The sequence below is a fragment of the Molossus molossus genome, unplaced genomic scaffold (assembly GCF_014108415.1).
Source record: "Molossus molossus isolate mMolMol1 unplaced genomic scaffold, mMolMol1.p scaffold_m16_p_16, whole genome shotgun sequence".
In the NCBI taxonomy this organism is placed as follows: domain Eukaryota; kingdom Metazoa; phylum Chordata; class Mammalia; order Chiroptera; family Molossidae; genus Molossus; species Molossus molossus.
Window position 1 is genome coordinate 2,097,774 of NW_023425351.1, and position 21,385 is coordinate 2,119,158.

Below are 21,385 nucleotides of genomic sequence, written 5' to 3' on the forward strand. Positions count from 1 at the left end.
TGCGCATGCGCCTGCCGCACCGGCGCCGGAAGCTGCTCGCTGTGCGTCACGTGCCTGGCGGCGCGCCCGGGATGCTGTAAAAGAAAGCGAAGCCTCAGGCGCGGAGGCGCCGACTTCCGGCTTCGCGGCGCCCGCAGGCGGGAAAGCGCGGCCTTCGGTTGGAGGGCGCCCTGGCCCCACCCCGCGGGCCACACTTCCGGTCTCCGGGAGGCGTGTTCCGGGGGGTTGGGCCCAGCGCCGGGCGCCGGTTGAGACACCTCTCGGCGTCCATGGAGGCGCCGGTGGAGGCGGAAGGCGAGAATGAGGACGGCGACAGCAGCTGCGGGGACCTGTGCTGCATGGACAAAGGCCTGCGGAGGTGAAGGGCGCTCCGGGGGCGGGCGGCACCCCGAAACTGCCCGCGCCCCCCGGGCCCCGTCGCCCTTGCCTGCCGCGTCCCGTCTACCCCCCATCCCCGGCCCTGCCGCGGTTCGCGGCTCCAGCCCGCGCCTTGCAGGCCCCGCCATGCATGCGTTCTCGTCCTTTCTGCAAGGCTCAGCTTAACCGTCTTGGGGCTCCCGACTCCCTCTTTCCTGCGGCCCAGACCTGGGCCCGGGGTGCCTGGCCCCTGCCCACCGCCTCCGCCCGCCCTCGTGCCGTCCCCCGTGGCGCCGGTGCCGGGCCGAGCGCAGGTCCGGCGGGGCCTCCAGAGCCCCCGGAGCCTTGGCACGTGCTGTGCCTTGCGGGGTCCGGCCTCTGCCAGCCTGGCTGCTCGTAACTGAGGCCTCTTGTTCTGGGTCCTGGCCTGGAATTTGCTGGAAGACCCCAGGGAAACATTTTTCAAAGGGAGTTTTATGTGTACTAGTAGCTGCCCTTTACGTTACACGCAGGGTGTCCTCCCCAAAATGTAGACACAACTGAGTGATTATAAAGCTGGTGTTTATTAAAATACATTCCGTTTTCAAATTGTAATAGAATCTGCAGACACCCTGTGGATTATCACAGTTCTGCAGGGCGGGAGACTCAGGATGTGAATAACTCTAAGTCTCCTGCAGCTGGTGAGCGATTTGCTCGAATTCAAACCCATTTCCGTCTCATTTCACTGCCGCTTCCGTTGTGCCCGATGATCTGCACAGTATTCATTTCCAGAAGCAGAGATGTTTCAGAAAATAGATGTCTGTAGTTAAGTAGCAGCTCAGTAAATGACAAAAGCTAGATGAGTGGGAAACACTTCAAACAGTCGCACCTGTAGAGGTTGCTAGTTTGACATGCAGCAGTGCTGCTCCCTTTTCTGCGGGGGACAGAACATGGAGCAGACGCCAGGGCGGTGCCTGTCCCGGTTCCCGACTGCCGCCATCCAGCTCCCCTGAACTGTGTCCACTAGTTTGTATTCCTGGAATGGCTGTCTCCAGAGAGGTTCTGCTCTGAGTGGCAGTCATTGAGTGAATAAAGAGACGAGTTCCCTATAGGGGAGGTACATTCCAATTGTCAAGTAGGGGAGACCCGATTTTTCACTAGAAATGGCACCACCTGGTGGTTTCTTTTGAAATCAGCTACATTCTGGGTTAGGCAGCTGTTGCCAACAGTGAAGGAAGTAAGATTATAAACCTCGGAGCCAAATCTGGATTTATACCGGCTCAGTTAGGTAATTACAAGAACTTGGGCAAATTATTTAATTTCTGTAAACCTCGGTTTCCTTAGGCTACCTGCAGTTTAGGATTTTGAGAGTTGAATGAGCTGTGGATCCAAGGCTTAGTGAGGTTAACTCGTTTGCTCATGGAACACAGCAAAATAGTGGAGTGAAGATTTGAGCTGGGGTGTAGGGACCCCAGGACCTTTACACTGATACCTTCGCTGGGTGCTGATCATGTGGGGTAGAGAAGCTAGACATGCCCAGGGTCCCTTGCCTCTCCTGAGGGGGTTTCTGGTTTATATAAATGGTCCAAAATGCTGGTTTGTGGTAAGAATCACTGTACCTCATGAGACATTTCAAGGCTACCACAAGTAGGAAGGGTTTTATTATAGGATGAGTAGGAGTCACACTTATCTACATGCTGTTGGGTTAATTTTACTTATTTGATCATGATTTCAAAATCCATTTTTTACCCGCTTTCGATACTACATGTTTTCTCTTATAGCATATCAGAGTTATCCTTAGATTCAACCCTCCATGCCATCAATCTGCATTGCAACAACATCTCGAAGATCGAAGGCATTGATCGTGTTTGGAATTTACAACATTTAGATCTGTCATCTAATCAAATAAGTCAAATAGAAGGGCTAAGCACCCTGACGAAGCTTCGCACTTTAAATCTGTCCTGCAATCTGATCACCAGGGTAGAAGGTCTGTAAGTGGTTTCCGTGTGATACTTTGAATAAGGGAGATGATTTAAGTCCATTTTTTTCTTTCCCAGAAGAAGGGGATAAATAGTAAACTTGAAAACTGACCTTAAAATTTATTGTCAAAATTTTTCTTCTAGAAGAGTTATCAGTTTTTTAAAAATATTTTGTATAATACCGATAAAAATTAACTTCACTGTTACTTCATTTGAAACTATAGACTTGCTTCAGAGTAATCGGAAATAGTGTTGTAGTGCTATATAGCTTTAATTGATCATTTGAATCCTATAAAAGCTTTATTTTATTTTTTATTTTATTTTATTTTAGGACTTGAAGCACTAATTAATCTGACTAGACTGAATTTATCCTATAACCACATAAATGATCTTAGTGGTGAGTAGCTGTGCTTATTTTTCCTGTAATGCTGAATATTGCCATGTGTGGTGAGTTAGACTGAGCTCAGCATGTTGAAAACTGAATAATCCAATTTGTGGCCAAAAATCTCATCTGGGGCATGTGTTGGTGCCAAAGCTACAGCTGAATAAAAAACTGGAATACAAACTAGGGTGATCTTTAACAGAAAAAACTTGAGTAGGAAGAACCTCCTTTGGGGCAAATAATATTTTAATCTTAAATAATTAACGAATAGACTGCTCTGCAGAGAGGAAGAGCTCCGATAGAACTTTCTACAGTGATGACAGTGTCCTACATCTGTCTGTCTGGGACGCATCCAACAGCCACGGTAATCTTTGAGCATTTGAGCTATGCCTGGTGCACTGAGGAACTGGATTTGTCATTTACTTTCAATAAAATTTAAATTTAAATTGCAAAGCCACTTTAGGTCCTCCTGTATCTGGCACACCCGTGGCAGGTGTGCGTGTAGCATCCAAAGGCAGTGGCAGGTGGAAGTTCAGAGGTGCGCTCCTTCCTTTTTGATTTCAGCTTGTCTAAGGTGAACATTGTCACCTACTTTTCAGTTGAATAAAGATATACACTGATAAAATGAACAAAGTTTTGTAATTATTCTTCCAATTATCAGTTAGAACCAGCAGTTCCTCTAATTATCTTCATAATCTCTCTCGATATTTGAAACGGCCTTATTTGTTTGTTTTCTGCCCTGCTAGAAAGACTACCTTACACCAGGTGTTCAGTACACAGAAAAGTGAAATGATATAGTCCCTGCCCTTAAGCTAAAGTAGCAGCAGTATTTTAATTTTCTTTTTAATGTTTTTTCCCAAAATTGTGAAAGTGTTAGGACTGACTATTGGTTGTAGGTCTATCACTGCTTATGGCTGTTGAATAAAGTCTGTTATATTTTGGATGCAATTACCTCTCCTGAAAAATGTGACTCTTGGAGAAGCTCAACAACTATTTGCTAAAGATCACCGTGTGGACAGATACAGTTCTTGTTGCTGGGCGAGGTTGTGGAGCAACTGGAACTTAGATATGTTGCTGGTAGAATTCAGGATGGTACAAGTACTTTGGAAAACAGTTTGAAGGTTTCTCATAATGTTGAATGTACACTTTCCATTTCATACAATCCCTCTCTAGGCATTTACCCAGGAGAAGTGAAAACATGTCTGATCAAAGACCTGTATGTGAATGTTTATTTGATTGTATGGCTTTGCATATAATCGTGTTTCTAAGATTATGTATTATCTCCAAACACTGGAAACCACCACTGTCTGTCGCCTGATAAGCAGGTGAATTGTGGTGCATCCATGTGATGTAATATTACTTTTGGCCACAAAAAGGAGTGAACTACTGATATCTGTAGCAACGTGGATAAATCTAAAAACAATTATGCTAAGTGAAAGCAGACAGAAGGCTACACTGTATGAATTCAGCATTATAGCATTTCAACAAAGGTAGAATTATGGGCAGAAATCAGACCACTGGTTGTCAGGGCTTGAAGATGGGAGAGAACTGACGACACAGGGTCACGGATGGTGGAGGTGGCAGTGTTCTGTCAGTCATGGCAGAGGGTAATGGCTTCGTGGTGGTCAGAGCATGTCGACTCCACACCTCAAAGGGTGGATTTCAGTGACTAAAGAGATCGATGAGGAACGTGGAGAACATGTAGTAGGCAACCCTGGAAGTTCTAAGAGCTAATTCTTAGAACGACTGTATGTTATCGGTTCAGGAACACCTCGATAAAGAACAGTGGTATATGTGCTAGAGCATGCAGGGGGCACTAAGGCCTGCTCATGCCTGCTGGGTTGAGGGTCAGAGGGAAGGAGGTGTGGCTGGGGAAATGAGGGGTTCGTGAGCAAGAAAAGATAAGAGCACACTGGCAAAGGGGGATGGTTGCATGTTGTCATAGGTGTGACAGCAGCCGCTGGAGGGCTTTGAACAAGTGACGCGGTGCATGTGTTAAAGGATCACTCGGGCTGCTGTGTGAGGAGAGCGGATGTGAGGACGGGTGGGCGTTGGGGAAGCTGTCCCCAGCATCCGGGATGAGATGGTGAGACTTGGACGGGTGGAGACGGGAGACGTACTGTGTTTGCAGAGGGAGGTCCTAGGACTTGATGGGTGAGATGAGGGAATGGAGGAGAACGGAATGCAAGATGGTGAACACGCGCTTTCTCTGTAGTGACAGGCGCATGATGGGACTGCCTCCTGGCGTGGGAGGGTTGGGGAGGGATGCGCAGAGATGAGGAGATGGGAAGTAAGGATTCTCTTTTAGATTGGAGAACCTGCTAGACGTGTGTGTGTGTGTGTGTGTGTGAGAGTGTGAGATCAGGGGTTGGAGCTAAGGTCTGGCTCATGAATGGTATTGTAGCCGTTAAACTGCAGGATGTCCCAGAGCACCTGTGGATAGAGGAGGGACACTCCAGGGGATGTGCCCGCGTGCGGGTATGTGTGTAATTGGTTGCAGCTGAGGTCTGACATGTCAATGATATTTGTAACCATGAGACTGTAGGAGGTCCTGGATCACCTGTGGTTGGAGGAGGGACACTCCAGGGGACAGCCAGGGTTGTGGAACAGGACCTTACAGTTCGGGCTGCATCTCAACGGCCCTTCCGAGAGAAGGGAGGCTGGGACATGGGCCCACTGACAGCCTCCCTTCTCCAGGGCTGAGGGGGCCCTGCAGGCATTGACACCTCACACTTCCAGACCACACCTTTGCTCAGCAAACTCCACTTGGAAGCAAGTTCTGGGGCAGGAAAGAGAATCGGCCAGTTGCCCCCCTGTGTACATAACAGCACTATTTACAGTAGCTGAGATCTGGAAACAGCCCAAGTGCCCATCAGTGGGCGAGTGGATAAAAAAAGCTGTGGTTCATTTACACAATAGAATACTCTGCAGTGTAAAAAGAAAAGAGAATGTTACCCTTTGTGACAGCATGGAGGGACCTGGAGAGGACTATGCTAAGCAAAATGAGCCAGTCAGAGAAAGACGAGTACCACATGCTCTCACTCATGTGGAATCTAATGGACAAAATGAACTAACAAGCAAAATAGAGAAACAGCCAGCCCTTCGGGGGATCCTTGGGCAGGGTACATGGCCCAGGGTACCACGGTGGCGCCAAGCTTCAGGATGGGTTTCCTAGCTTACCACACCCTAGAGAAGTTGGGGCTACAGATAGTACCAGGGGACCAAATCAAGTAGCTGCTGTTTGTATTTGATGGTCAAACCAACAGTTGAAGTGGACTCGGTGTCTGCTTGTCAGAAAGGAGCCGGAGCCCTTGCCTACACTGTTCTGTGAGTGCCGGCATTGCGGGGGGCCCGTGGGTTTTGTTTGAAGACAACTCACCCCAAGTGGACTTGACAGGTCCTCCCTGCGGTGCAGCTTTCACAGCGAGGCCTCCCCCTCGCTGTGCCTTTGCCTCGCAGTGGCACCCACACCAAAACACTCCATGTGCCGTTCGGGAGACGTGCTGTGGCGTCAGCGGGGCTCTGTCTTGCAGGTCTGATGGCCCTTCATGGGATCAAACACAAGCTGAGGCAGGTGGACCTGCACGGGAACTGCATAGACAGCATCCATCACTTGCTCCAGTGTGTGGTCGGCCTGCACTTCCTGACTCACCTGGTTCTGCAGAAGGATGGCGAGGACAACCCTGTGTGCCGTGTGCCAGGTGGGGCGGCCCGCTCAGTGCTCTTGGTAGCCGTGTGCAAAGCAGTGCTGTGGACAGCCTGCTTTTATTGGTCTTAAGCTTTGCAACGTTTTACTGTGTGTTTGGAAAAACATAATTGCAGACGAATTATTTTATTTAGACAAACTAAATTGCTGTTAGAAGAATACGGTGAGCAGATTAGTACTATTTAGACAGTTTTACATTTGGTAAGTGAGTGCCTCAAAACTAAATTATGTCATTGAGATCTGTTCTTAGAGTACAGCTCGAGGCATCCATCGGTGAAACATCTGGTAGCTACAAATTCAGTTGATTCCAAAAGTAATTAACCTTTTGAACACGAGTTTTCACTTTGAATGATATGTCTCAGGGTACCAGGCAGTTATGCTGCAGACTCTGCCGCAGCTTCAAACCCTGGACTGCAAGAACACATTCGGCGAACCAGTGAGCCTGTCGGAGATGAACTCCTCCAGTCTGCAGTGCTTTGACGGTCTTTTGGATAAACTAGGTTCATCTGATTGTCCCCTCAATATAAGTGAAGACGAGGTATAGTATTGAATTTGATCCTAATATAAAGATACCTTCGGCTTAAAACTGGTCGTCGTGTGTGCTGAGGATCTGGGTTGTGTCTGTCCTAGGTCGTTGATGGTGTGCCATTGGTGACGGCCCCCCTCGGTGACAACATGGCCCCGCTTGACCAGTTTGCAGATAACCCGGCCGAAACTGGGCTGCCATCCTTCATGTCTGTGTGCCCGTCTTCTGAACCAGAGAAGGCTGATCATGACACCGATTTTCAGAATGAGATGAAACTTCAGAAATTAGATGATCAGTTTTTACAGCTTCTCAATGAAGTAACTATTTTCCCTATTCTTCTAAGTTATGTGTTTTCTAAGTCATATGTCGAAGAAATCATAGTTCAGAAAATTTAAAGTACAAATTGATACAAGAGGACCAGTCAGAAACACTGTACTGTGTGTGTGTGTACGCGTGCGCTTGTCTTTTCCAGAAGCGGATTGTCACGGCGCTGGTGGTGGGGAAAGGTGACCTCTTTCTCCTCATGCTCCTCGTCCTCCTCCAGACCTTCACCATGTGGTTCCCGCTGTGCCCACCTTATTCCCACCCACCCACCCACCTGTTCTTTCAGACTGAAGGGAACAGAAGTCTTCGGACTCGTATCTGTAAACATGAGGGATCGGGGGTCACTTTTCACCTCTCCTGTCATCTCGTCATTGTTTGATAGAACCACTTCTGAAACTCACAGCCGAGTTCAAGTTCATGTATGCACTTCCTGCGTCAGTTCTGTTTACACAGACCCTCCCCAAGTCAACCTCTGCTTCCCTGAGATGCTCGTTCTCTTCACCACTTTCAGTGGTTTTCAGTCTTTGAATGTATGGGTGAACTACTGTTCCCAGACTTGCTGCTGTTCGGGTCTCTGGCCCTCGCTCCAGCGTTCTTGCTCTGACCTGTGGGCAGGTTGGTCTTGACTGCACACCTCCCAGGACAAAGCACATTATAACACTCCCCAGAGTGGCAGGCTGTTGTCAGCTGTCGGCGCGACCTCACAACGTGTAATTTTCATGTTTCATTTTTTCCTGGAAGCAGAGGATGCGGTGGGGTGGTTGCTGTTGGGTGGGTGTCCATCCTGAGCTGCTGGATGAGCACGGTCTGCCGGGCAGGCAGGGCTGCGGGGCTCCTCGTGCCCAGCGCCGAGGCCCATGTCTTTGGGCCCCAGAGGAGACAGTGATGGAGTGGGACCTCCACGCTGGCCTGGCGTTCTTAGACGTCGTCAATGGCACACGGCTAGGCTTCCAACTCCGTTCCTCGGGTTTCACGTCCATCTTTCCCGTGACCGGCTCTTCAGCCAGTGTCAGGACTTAGGCCAGCTGAGCTTGAACTTGGAGCACACGTTGCAGCTCCTCTCACACCTGTGTCTTTGTCAGGATGGCCCCGTCAGGTGCGGGTGCCGGTCACTCCTGTCCCATGGCGTGGGAAAGGAGCCGGGGCTTATCTGAGCACTCTGTCGGTGACGACGTGACCACCTGCCGGCCTGGAGCTTGGTGGCCTGGAGTCTCCCGGATGACTGGCTGTGGCCTGGCGGACTGCTGGGGCACCAGGGCTGATCTGTGCTTGTCCTCTGGCTGGTTTCCGGCTCTGTGGCCACTGCTGTGCAGGTCTTTTTGTGAACTCTTGTCTTCACTTTTGTTGGGGGTGTGCTCAGGGACGTGAGGAACTGTGGGGCTCCCCCAGAGCGCAGGGCATGTGTCCGGCCCCAGCAGTGCCCACACCCCTGTGTGGTGCCACTGACCCTGTCCAGCCACTGCTGTGTCGGAGGCTCGGGGGTTCTGCTCCACATGTCGCTCGTGCTCATCAGTGGAGCACGTGCGTGGACTCACTGGGCATCGCACTCCTGTGGGAGGTGGCTGTCAAGCGTCTGGTCTGTGTTTTTACTGGATCGTCAGTGTGCTGCTGGGTGATGCCCATTCGTCGTGGTCTCCTTATGGGGCAGCGCTGCTCTAGACCCAGCCGCGTCTGTTTGGGAAGGGAGAGAGAGCAGCAGCTGGCGTCCTCACCACTTCTCCAGGCAAGCGGTGCTGGAGAGGTGGGGGACTCGGCGGGCCAGCCACACACAGTCCACCACGTGGCCTCTCCTGATGTCGGAACTTGTCAGAGGTATCTGACTCTTTTCTCAAATTGTGGATTGTATATTCACTTATTTTGATGGAAGTCCAGTTTATCCTTTTTGTTTTTTACGGTTTTTGCATTCTGTGAATTGTAAAAGTCTTGGGTATCCCCAGGTCACAGAGATACTGTCCAGCCCGGCTGTGTGGCTCCATGGGACTGAGGGGTCTGATTCAATTCCCGGTCCGGGCACATGCCCAGGTTGTGGGCTTGATCCCTAGTAGGGGGCGTGCAGGAGGCAGCCCATTGATGTTTCTCTCCTTTTCTCCCTAAAAAAATCAATAAAAACATATTTTTTTAAAAAGGATACTGTCCTGTGTTCCTCTCTAAAAAGCTCTGGTTTTCTTCCTGTGCTGAGTCTGTCTGTGGTGGGCAGCAGGGTCAGAGGTCACTGTTGTCCCCACGGATGGGCGGACGTGCTGTTTCCTAGCGCCACTGGTGGGAGGGGCTTTTCTCCCTCCTCTGGTGCTTCCGCTGCCTCTGTTGAAACCTGACCTTGCAGATTATAGAGCCCATATCTGATCCCTGTGTTCTGTTTGTGTGTGTGTTTTATACTAAGCCAGAACCACTCTGTCTTGATTTTTGTTATCTTATAGTAATTTTTGAAGTCGGATCATGTAAATCTTCCAATTCTTTCATTTTTTCCAAATTACTTTGGGTGTTCTAGGTTCTTTGCATTTCTTTAAGCTTTGGAATCAGTTGGTCTGTTCCTTAAAAATATGTATCTTAACATTGAGTTTTAAGTCTGTGATTGTATCTCTTATTATTTAGATCTCTTTCATTGTTCTTAATAGTTTTCAACCTATAAGTTTTATACATCTTTTATTGAATTTATTCTTAAGAATTTGGTTCTATAGCATGATCATAGACTGAACAATTTTTGTAGCTTTGTGTTCCAATTGATCGCTGCTTGTATGTAAAATGTAGTTGATTTTTATATACATAGCTTGTATCCTGTGACCTTGCTAAATTTATGTATTAGTTCTAGTCTTTGTTTTGTATCTTTCTGATGATTTCCTACAAGGAGACGTCCTCCTTCTTCCTGATCGAATGCCGCACCTTCCGCTCTGTGGCCATGGGTGGGGTCGCCAGTGTGGGCAGAAGAGAGTGGTGAGGTGGGCATCTCACTGGGCCCAGAGCATTCTCTGTGACACTCAGTGATGCTCGTGCAGGTGGTGCATAGATGTCCTTCCTCCAGTCAGGTCGTCTGTCGGGTGGGTGTCTCCCATGCGGTGAGCAGGGTGTGTGTGCAACTGCGACGTCGGGGTAGGGCGCCGCCTCGTGTTTTCACGGCTGTGCTGACTTCCAGTTCTTTTCGTTGTGTGAAGATGTGAAAATGCCCCACTGTGATTGTGGGTTTGTCCACGTCTCCCTTTAACTTTCTTAGCATTTACTCTTGCTTTTCAACAGTTTTGCTGCATGGTACCTGAGGATGGTTTTTCATGTTTATCCTGCTTAGGGTTTGTTTCTGAGAGTATTTTAAATCTAAACTGATGTCTTTGCCATCTGTGGAATTGTGGACATCATTTCCCCAATACGTTTCTGTCCCGCTCTCTCCTCTCTTCAGATTCCACTTGTCTCTGACGCTGACCGCGTGTGCTGAGGCGGAGCCCCTGGCGGGCCTTCCCCTGCCCTCCGTGCTGCGTCGCTCCCGCTGAGCTGCCTGTAGCAGCCGCTTCCTCTGCCAGCCTGCTCTTCTGTGAGCAGCCCGTGGATTGTTCCTTCGGACGTTATGCTTTAACGTTGTGAAATTTCCTCTTTTTAAAAAAGAATTCTTTTTCTCTGCTGAACTTTCTGCTCTCTCTGGTCATGACAAGCATCCTGTTTGTGTCACTGAGCACAGCTCTGATCACTGCTGTCAAGTGCTTGTCTGCTGGTTGGATATTGGGTCCTCCAGGTCAGGGCTCCTCTGGGAGCAGGTCAGGCCTCGAGGCTCCTCTTGCGGTGGGCACTGTGGGGCTTGCTCCGGGCTCTGCAACCATCACGGGTGCAGACACAGTGCCGTCCGGGGCCTTGGAGCACGTCCGTACTTCGTGGTGGCAGGCGTCCACCTTGCTTCGACCTCAGCTGTCACCTTGTCCCTGGGCCTGCCTACTCTTGCTCTTTACTGGGCGGCTCACCGTCTCTGCTGTCCTCTGGCTGCTCAGACCCCAAAGGCTCCTGCATGGTGTTCACTGACGTGTCCTCAGGTTAAAGCCACAGAGACAGGAAACACCCCATCAGGTGCTTTTCCCACGTCAGCTCCTGCAATAGGCCTGTCTGCTCACTTTTCAGGGCCTGCAGGTAGTTTTTGTGTGGTGTTCTGTGTGTGTTTTCCCAGAGTCTGCAGTGTCGCCGTGAGAGAGTCAGCCTTGTAGGAGCCTACTCGTTCGTACTGGACGCTGCTTCCCTGCGTTTCATCCCAGACACGCTTACCTTATAATCCCTTCGTCTGGCAGAAGTCCATCGTACTTTAGGGGAGTTCAGATTGAGTCTTTATACCAAATCAAACTGCTAACAAACTTTGTTGGTTTTTTTATTCTAGACTTCTAGTTCTTTAATAGATAATGTTCCCGAGAAAGACCTGAGACAGAAAAGAGACACAGATATGACTTCGGAAAGTGACTATGGAAACAGGAAAGAATGTAATAGAAAAATTCCTCGAAGATCAAAAATCCCGTATTATTCCAGAACAATTCAGACTATTAAGCATCACAACAAAAGCAGCAACCCTTCCGTAAGGTACTTGTTTCTGTGTTAGACATTCAAACAAAACGCACAGCTCATAGTGCTGGCCGCCTCCTCAAGCCCTCTTGTGACATCACGGACTTTCCCAATGTCAGTGGCGCGCTTCTTGGCCGGCTCCGGCTCGGTCTGTGCGCCCCTGGACATCTGTCCCAAGGGCCCTTTGGGAGAGACCCGCTTCAGTTGTGGAAAACACAGACCCTGCACATTCTGTGGGTTATTCTCTGTTTTATTCTCTGCAGCTGTAATCGTAAAACGAAACAGCCTTACTTTAAAGACTTGTATGTAAGGTCATCTCTAGCCAACTGCAACCAATTGGAAGAAGCAGAAGAGCAGAAGATGGACATGGTTAAAGTGGACAACAGTGGCTCGGAAGACAACACCTACCGGGTAGGACTGGAGAGTCGGAAGAGATGAATGTGAAGAACCTTAGTTTTAAATGCAGTTAGTCCCAGAAAAATAGTGCCTGTTCTTATGAGCAAAAAGGATTGTGTTTATTTCTGTTAGAGTGATGGAAATTAGTTTGTTTTTCCTCCTGGCTTCCAGATTTTGTGCAATGTTGCCATTTTTGTAACTTTTTAAAATACGTTTTTATTGATTTTATTTTAAAGAGAGGGGAAGGGGGAGAGAGATAGAAACATGGATATGAGAGCGAAACATCAACTGGCCACCTCCTGCATGCCCCCTATGGGGATTGAGCTGCAACCCAGGCATGTGCCCTGACCGGCAATCAAACCGGGACCTCTCAGTCCCTGGGACTGCACTTAATCCACTGAGCCCCCCCTGCTGGGCTGTTTTTGTAATTTTTAAGGAAATGGCAATTACATGTTTATTTAAGATCAGATTCCAATGAAATCCTGTATTCTTGTGGAGGAGGAAACTTGCCTAAATTTTCATTCTTATTTATTTATTTATTTTTTGATATTTTGTTCAGATAGAGTGGGGGGGGGGGGAGAGAAACATCGATGTGAAAGGGACACATCGAGTGGTTGCCACTCTCACAACCCAACCAGGGCCGGGGACAAACTGCAACCGAGGTACATGCCCTTAGCGGGAACCGAACCCGGGTCTCTCTGGACCGCAAGCCGACGCTCTACCCACTGAGCCAAACCGGCCAGGGCTCATTCTTATTTTTTAAGCAGGGCTTTCTGATTTTTGGCTTGCAGGTTCTGTTAAATGTGTAAAGAACTCTGTAGGTCTTCTCCAGGACTCTGCCCTTGTGCACACTGCCAGGATGTGTGTGTCACTGCAGGGCTTTCAGGGACCCCGACACCCAAGTGTGGACCAATGGACTCCAGATTAAAGGCATTTAAAATTTTTTAACTTCTTTTAAGAGTTGCCTGAGTCATTCATGTTGAGAGTGTTTAGTGGACTGATGTATTTGTAGTTGTATTGACTTGCCCTCATGTTACTTGTGAAGTGCTGGTTCTGGTTGTGATGTGCACTGTTCCTCCAATATAATCATTTTCAATGATTTCACACCTTTCTTGCTATTGGTGTCCTCCTCTTATTCTCAAGTGTAGAGGCTTTGACACAGAAAGTAATGGCAGTTGTCACTGCGACAGTGACAGCAGCCAACACTGCCTGTGTGTCGTGTTCTGGGTGCCGGGCCGCATGCGTCACCCCATTAGTCTGCTCAGTTCTTCCGCAGCCCTGGGATGAGATGCAAGGAGTAGTCAGTGACCTCTCCAAGGTCACAGCACTGTTGTTTTCTTCCAGACACTTGTTGAACAGCTGGACCAGGAGAGGGAGAAGAGGTGGAAAGCTGAACAAGCTGAAAAGAAGCTCATGGACTATATCGACGAGCTGCACAAACATGCAAACGAAAAGAAGGACATCCACAGCCTGGCTCTGCTCACCTCGGACAGGTAAGGGCAGCCTGCGCCCGGAGTACCTCCGTCCCAGCGAGCGGCCGTGAGGGCAGAGCAGCCTGGAGCTGAGGCTCTGCTTCGCTGGCTTGTTCAGAACAAGGAATGCGGGCCCACGGTCTGGGCTCCGCAGGAGGCGTAGACAGGGTGTGATCTCCAGTGAGGACAGCACAGCTCCTAGAGGGCACGCCTGCTCGCCCTCAGCCACAGCGAGCGCTGCATTGTTCAGTCCCCTTCGCTGTGGGCCAGTTCGCGTGACTGGTTTCAGGGACTCAGGAGAGTCTTCTTCGTGGCGCATGCTCGTTTCGGGTGGGGGAGGCGCTGGGTTCTGGTTCTAAGCCTTTTCCCATCTGATGCTGCAGTTCTCAACCTGTGGGTCACGGCCCCTTTGGGGGTTGAATGACCCTTTCACAGGGGTCGCCTAAGACATAACAGTAGCAAAATTACAGTTATGAAGTAGCCACGAAAATAATTCTATGGTTGGGGGTCATCACAACATGAGGAGCTATACTAAAGGGTCACGGCCTCGGGAAGGTTGAGAACCACTGGATTTCTAGTGAGAGTTCCTCTCCACTGCGACTCGATGCTGCTGCAGTTTCATCCTTTCCAATGAGTAATACACGCATCTGATTTCTGCTTTAGGTTAAAGGAAATTATTTTTAAAGAGAGAAATTCCAAAGTGCAACTTGAAGTTATGGTTCACAGACTTCAAAATGAAATAAAAAAACTAACTATTGAGTTACTTAAAGCGCGAGATCAACAGGAAGACCACATCCGACACCTGCGAGCCCTGGAGAGGGCGCTGGAGAAGATGGAGAGGCAGAAAGGGCAGCAGCAGGCGGCCCAGGTACTGCCGTCTGTCCGCCCCGCAGCGCCCGTCCTGCTCTGCCCCGTGGCACTGTAGCCTGGGGTTGTTTCCAAACAGGCTCCTGGCACTCAGGAGGCCTCCAGAGGACTGGGTGGGCGGGTTGCTAGGCATGTGCTCCGAGGACGAACAGCAGGATCCCTTGGGGCACCTGAAGGGTTTGGGCTGTTTTTTTTTATTGAATTTATTAGGGTGACATCGATTAATAAAATTATATAGGTTTTAGGTGTACAATTCTGTATCATCTGTGTATGTTTGTTCCTAGTCCCTTCGTCTGTTCACTCAGCCCCACAACCTCCTTCCCCTCCTGACAGCTATCAGTCTGCTCTCTCTCCGTGCGTCCGTTTCCTCTGACTGTTGCCTCCACACATTCTGGGCTGGATGACGGGTGAGCCATAGACAACACGACTGTCATGCTCTGGGGCTGGACTTCAGGGGACCACAGCATCATCACCTCAGACACTTTGAACATCACTTTAGGCACTGGGTTCTGTTATTTAGAAGATGCTTTTCTGGGGGAACTGGCATTAAATTGGAAGCAGGGGTTATGATCTAACTGCTATAACTGGGTGTTCTCCCCAGATGCGGCTTATTGAGGAGGTGGAGCTCAAAGCAGCAGCTGCTGACCAGGAAATCAACTTGCTTCGGACCTCCCTTCATCAAGAGAAGGAGCAGGTGCAGCAGCTGCATGATCTTCTGGCGCTGAAGGAGCAGGAGCACAGGTGAGCATGCACCAGGGCCGCCGCTGCAGTGCGGGAAGGGGCGCTCAGTTCTGCTCCCCTCCAGCACCAGCCAGGTCTGAGCAGTGGAGGGGCCAGCTGAGCCCACGGGCGGGGACAGCTGTGTGCAGCCGTCGGTCCCTGTGCAGGGGCAGCGCACAGACAGGTGGCTTCCCTGCGGAGTGAGTGGCTGTGAGCTGGACGCTGTTCTTGCATTTCTGCAAACCCAACCTCAGGTTGTCATTGTCATGCGGAGAATATTCCGCTGACCTCCAAGAAATGGCATGTTCTTCCCCCCCTGTGGAGCAGGTAGGTGCTAACCCACTTCTCCTGTGCAGGGCCAGGTAGAAAGGATTCCAGGCTTTGAAGGCCACCCCTGCCTGGCTGAGTTCCAGTAAGTTTGTTTCCAGAAACACCGGCGGGTCCCTGGGCTGCAGAGGCCCACCCTGCTCTGAGTCTGTGGCAGTGGGAACATTTTCGGCTGCTTGTATCCTGCTGCCCCAGCTACTTTTGTGTCATCACGAGGGATTAGGTATTGATGCTCTGGGCAGGACACTGTGAAAGATTGAGGGGAAATAATTTAAAAATCTAAAAATGTTTGCTTAGTTTACTTTACAATATTTTTTAACTTCTTCTAGTTTAAAGAAACCCAAACTGGAAATAATGGATTTTATATTATGGGCTTGATATAGTCAAGAATAGTAATGGAAAACTCTTAAGGAATGAACTCACATTTAAAGAATAAAACTGGCCTATCAAAAAATTGGTGAATGATTTCACAGTAAACTGGTTTTCTTGATCAGCCGCCTGTGCCGGCAGGCTGTGTCAACTGGATGTCAGACTCGGCCAGAGAGAAGGCACAGGGAGGCGTTTCTGCAGAGACAGCAAGAACTCTGGAGTCACCCTGGCCGGGTGCACCCATGGTTGGAGCTTCACCCCCTGCACCTAAAGCTTTCGGTTCAGATCCCAGTCAAGGCACATACCCAGGTGTGAGCATGTGCAGGAGGCAGCCGATCACCGTTTCTCTCTCTTTGCCTTCCTCTCTCTAAAATCAATTTTAAAAAGAACCCTCGAGCCATAGAGTGCACCTGAATGTCTTGGGAACTTAGACGTGGGATCCTCCTCTGACCCCATCTACTGAGCAGCCAAGTGAAACTCACACTCCCTCTCTGTTCGCCCCAGTTCTGTGTCTGAAAGTGAGGGGCTCATCTCAAATGACAGGGAATGTAGAATATTTAATAATTGTTTAGAAACCTTTAAAGTTTGTCTTTCCTGTGATTTTTGTTTGTTTTTCGTTGCAGGAAAGAACTTGAAACCAGAGAGTTTTTCAGTGAGGCCGAGCTGCAGGAAGCCGTGGCCAAGGAGGTGGCCAGAGCGGAGGCGAAGCACGAGCAGGAGGTCCAGGAGCACCGCGCGAAGGTGGACGCCCTGCAGCAGCAGTACCGGGACCTGGAGAACGAGTTCCGCATCGCGCTGACTGTCGAGGCCAGGAGATTCAAAGATGTAAGAATTGCATTTAGCTTTTCATTGAAAACACAACCAGCAAATGTGGTGTGATGAGGACCCCACTTGGAGGTCTAGCTCTAGACATGTTGGCTATATGACCTTGAGCAGGTCACTTAAATTCCTGAGCCCTAGTGTCTCCACTGAGCTCATGCCTGCTCTAGGAGGTGGCAGAGCCCATGAGGTGGTTGGGGCCAGGTGCTCTGCTGTGGCCGGGCCAGGGGTTGCAGACCAGACCCGGGCTGCGGCCTCTCTGTCGTGTGTGACTAGAACGCAGCATGCTCTCTTGTCACAGACAGAGCTGAGTACTTGCAACACAGACCACATGGCCTGGCCCTCAAAGCTCATTTTCTCTGAATTTTATTCCTTTACTAAACTTCTGTGATTCTAAACGTGAAAGAAGTAAGCTGTTTCCAGAAACAAGTATTTTGTGACTATTTGGAGAACTGCTATTCATAATGCAATTTTGAAATATAGGTTAAAGATGGTTTTGAAAGTGTTGCAACTGAGTTAGCAAAGAGCAAGCATGCTCTTGTGTGGGCCCAACGGAAGGAAAACGAGTCTTCCTCTTTAATTCAAGATCTGACCTGCATGGTGAAGGAGCAAAAGGCGAAGCTGGCAGAGGTCTCCAAACTGAAGCACGAGACCGCAGCCAGCCTGCAGGTGAGACGTGGCCCCTTCCCCGCCGGGAGTGGTTTCAGGAGGTGCAGGGTGTTGAACTTCTGAATCACGCTGATTGTGTGTGTGAGGAGTGTGAGAAAGGATCGGATGGGATGGAAGAGGTGCCATGATGTCACAGAGTGTGCTCTTACACTAAGATAGTATTGAATACACCTGGCCGATGTGGCTCAATGGACTGAACATTGTCCCAGGGACCGAGAGGTCCCGGTTTGATTCTTGATCAGGGCACATGCTCGAGTTGTGGGCTCAATCCCCAATGCAGGGCATGCAGGAGGCAGCTGATCCATGTTTCTCTCTCACATCGATTTTTCTCTCTCTCTCCCTCTCTAAAAAAAATAATAATAAAAATAGCCCTGGCCAGTTTGGCTCAGCGGTTAGAGCGTCGGCCTGCGGGTCCAGAGAGACCCGGGTTCAGTTCCCACTAAGGGCATGTACCTCGGTTGTAGTTTGTCCCTGGCCCTGGTTGGTCATGTGGGAGGCAGCCACTCGATGTCCCTTTCACATCGATGTTTCTCTCTCTGTCCCTCTTCCTCTCTCTCCCTCCCACTCTATCTGAACAAAAAATGGAAGAATGTCCTTGGGTGAAGATTAAAAATAAATAATAATAAACATAGTATTTAAATAGAATAGGCGAATTATTTTTTAGAACATACTGAGTCACTGGTGCGCAGCTGCACAGAGCGGGCAGAGGGGACACCAGTGCGCGCGCTGCTGGAGTTCGGGCGAGCGCGTGGGTCTCCGTCACTCTGTGACGTGCTGGTGTTTTAGATGGGCCTGCTCTGGTAGTTTTACATTGACTTCTGCTGTTGCCATTTAAACACAAGGGATATTTTGCCAAGAGAGTTTCTGTCCTGCAGGTGATCTCGAGGCTGCTCGTATACATTGCTGAGAATTTTTTAGTATTACAGGTGTAGTTGCTCTCTTAGGGCATTAAAATAAAATTCAGAGTATTTGAAGGGCTGTCCTCTTATAATTTGACTTTTTATTTTCTAACCTGCATTTATCTTTACTTAATAAAACTAAAACTTTTTCCAATGTAAAATTGAGGGATATTTACTTGTGTTTGTTTAAATAACATTTTTTCTTACTATAAAATGCAAACAGTGGGAGATAAAGAAGCATTTAAGTATAACAGCTGCTTTGTGTGTTTTCCGATGTCCGGGGAGTATACAGAATCAGATCAGCACCTTCGAGATTCTGATTGAAGACGACAAGCAGAAGAGCGTCCAGATCGAGCTGCTCAAACACGAGAGAGTCCAGTTGATTTCCGAGCTCGCAGCCAAGGAGTCGCTCATTCACGGTCTACGGACAGAGAGAAAAGTGTGGGGACACGAGCTGGCGCAACAGGGTACAGCAGATTTTCAAAGGGAAATGAGCTCGTTTTTCCTAAAAGAACAAGCTGTATATTGGGGAGAACAGGAAGGGCTTCCCTGCCCCACAGCCACGAGCAGTGGCCACTCTGCACGCATCTCCTGGACATGGGCAGCGGTTTATCGCACTGACTGGGAGGTGCCACTCTTGAGTCTTTTGTGGTCCATTTCTTCCCAGTGTAATTGGTTTACTTTCTGAACAGGCCTCCCTTCACCATGCCATAGCTGAACAAGTTGTTGAAATGTTTCTTCCTCACACAGTGATTTTACATAATTTGTACAGATGCAGCATTCAGTTTTTTTCTAAGACTGGTGTTAATAGTTACTTGTTACATGTGGAGACATGCGAATGGTGTGTGGACAGAAACCTCCGTCACCTAGGTGACCTGCTCTCAGTCCCTTCCCCTTCCAGTCACTGCACACAACAGATGGCTCTGTGGGCATCACAGATGCCCTGCGGTGCTGGCCTTCACAGGGAGGGGCCGTCTGTGATTCTGTGCAGAAGCCTCGCGCTCCGTCTCATTGTCTCTGTGCCTGACCAGTTAGGTAGCGCTGGTCCGGCTCACTTGTTCTCATTTTGTGGTTTTAGGTTTTCAAACAGCCACAGGTGTTTAGGCCTTTGTGTTGCTCTCTGGCCCTTTCCTCTTCACACTGTGTGCTACTATTTATCTTTTCAGCTCTCCTTTCTATATATCACACTGTGCGTTGTTAAATTAGATGTTCGTAGAAGACAGGTCCCAGAGTTGTGACTGGTGGTGTTTGCTTCTCAGGATCCTGTCTGGCCCAGGACCGAGGGAAACTGGAGGCGCAGATCGAAAGCTTGTGTAGAGAGAATGAGTCTCTGCGGAAGGCAAGTGAATGCGACAGGGACACGCTGCGGATCAAGTGCAAAATCATAGAGGACCAAACTGAGACCATCGGAAAGTTAAAAGTTGTAAGTTTGATGTTTTATTTTGGGAAGATAGCATGTGGCAGATTTGAAAGTCAGAGTAGAGTATCCAGTGAGTGTGTGTCTCTGAGACCCTACTGTTGAGGGTATAGAACACATTTCCTGTGTTCCCTCTGCAGGATCTGCCACTTTGCTTACAGAAGTGAGTGTGTGTCTCTGAGTCCCCGCTGTTGAGGGTATAGGACACATTTCATGTGTTTCCTCTGCAGTGTTTGCCACTTTGCTGGTAACAGTGATGTATGGCATTATTTATTAACTGGAAATTACTTTTACTTCAAAATATTATGGAGATACCCGGCCAATGTGGCTCAGTGGTTAAGCATCAACCCATGCACCACGAAGTCACTGGTTCGATTCTTGGTCAGGGCACATGCCCAGACTGTGGGCCCGATCCTCAGTGGGAGGCTGCCAGTCGACGTTCTCTCTCATCAATGTTTCCATCTCTCTCTCCCCCTCCTTTCCTCTCTCTCTAAAATCAAAAAAGAAAAAAAGAAAGAATAATACCCTTTTAAAGCATGGTTTTAGGATCTTTTAATGTTGCTGACTCACTTCTCAGAGTTACGACAAACCTACTATCCTGTATGTAAAAGTACATGAATAAATTGCAAGATTTCTGCTTGTTCCAAGGAGGAGTGCGTGCCCACCCTCGCCTTCAGCTGGGTCTGTCCTGGAGGATAGTGACAGGATCGCTTGTTTCATAGCATCTTCATGAACGTTCTCCAGAGAAATTTTCTGAAAATTATCTTGAGCACTAAATCAAACTTGAATTCCAAAATTTTCAAGTGTAAAAATAACTGAAATGGGGGCTTTTAAAAAAAAGAAACTTGTAAATGGGGTTGTCACTTGTAAAGTTAGAGACTCATTTTTTAGAGAAATTATAACTGCCTAATATTTGATTTTTTTCCTTGGTCATTTTCAAGAAACTCCTTGAGAACTTATTTTATCAAATACAGAATATGAAGAAACCTGTTTGCCCCATGTTGCTTCCTCCGCAGCCAGTGTAGGTGTGAGTGCTTCCTCCACGGCCGGTGTATGTGTGAGTGCTTCCTCTGCAGCGGGATGTAGGTGTAAGTGCTTCCTCCGCAGCCGGGTGTAGGTGTGAGTGCTTCCTCCGCAGCCGGTGTACATGTGAGTGCTTCCTCCGTGGCCGGTGTACATGTGAGTGCTTCCTCCGCGGCCGGTGTAGGTGTGAGTACTTCCTCCACAGCCGGTGTAGGTGTGAGTGCTTCCTCCGCGGCCGGGTGTACGTGTGAGTACTTCCTCCACGGCCAGTGTAGGTGTGAGTGCTTCCTCCGCGGCCGGTGTAGGTGTGAGTGCTTCCTCCGCGGCCAGTGTACGTGTGAGTGCTTCCTCCACGTCCGGTGTACGTGTGAGTGCTTCCTCCGCGGCCGGGTGTAGGTGTGAGTGCTTCCTCCGCGGCCGGTGTAGGTGTGAGTGCTTCCTCCGCGGCCGGTGTAGGTGTGAGTGCTTGGCTGGGTGGGCACTCGCTCCGCTGGAATACATCTCTGTCCAGGGTTCCAACTGCATCTGTCATGTGTGTCGAGCTGTACTGACAGGTGCTGAAATTTTTAGCAGTAAGACTTTTTTCTTGTTCTAAAAGTTGAGCCAAGCTTATTTTCTTTTGAACTAGGA

At 49.1% G+C, this 21,385-nt stretch overlaps 1 protein-coding gene across 6 annotated transcripts in view; it reads left to right on the top strand.

The window, feature by feature from the left end:
* The first annotated feature begins 215 nt into the window (after positions 1–215).
* The window catches only part of LRRCC1 (leucine rich repeat and coiled-coil centrosomal protein 1), a 29,160-nt gene continuing 7,990 nt past the window's right edge, over positions 216–21,385 (top strand). For 2 of the 6 annotated variants that reach the window (XM_036264025.1, XM_036264026.1), the window contains exons 1-15: positions 216–358; positions 2,118–2,323; positions 2,647–2,712; positions 6,231–6,398; positions 6,766–6,941; positions 7,034–7,246; positions 11,599–11,795; positions 12,041–12,188; positions 13,518–13,666; positions 14,309–14,513; positions 15,114–15,253; positions 16,552–16,753; positions 17,231–17,416; positions 18,608–18,782; positions 19,575–19,738. In XM_036264025.1, the coding sequence (XP_036119918.1) occupies positions 270–358; positions 2,118–2,323; positions 2,647–2,712; positions 6,231–6,398; positions 6,766–6,941; positions 7,034–7,246; positions 11,599–11,795; positions 12,041–12,188; positions 13,518–13,666; positions 14,309–14,513; positions 15,114–15,253; positions 16,552–16,753; positions 17,231–17,416; positions 18,608–18,782; positions 19,575–19,738 (2,484 nt within the window). In that variant the 5' untranslated portion in view covers positions 216–269. Of the gene's footprint in view, positions 359–2,117; positions 2,324–2,646; positions 2,713–6,230; positions 6,399–6,765; positions 6,942–7,033; positions 7,247–8,352; positions 9,066–11,598; positions 11,796–12,040; positions 12,189–13,517; positions 13,667–14,308; positions 14,514–15,113; positions 15,254–16,551; positions 16,754–17,230; positions 17,417–18,607; positions 18,783–19,574; positions 19,739–21,385 lie in introns of those variants that run through there. The other 4 variants (XM_036264028.1, XM_036264027.1, XM_036264029.1 and 1 more) reach the window with 4 other exon arrangements.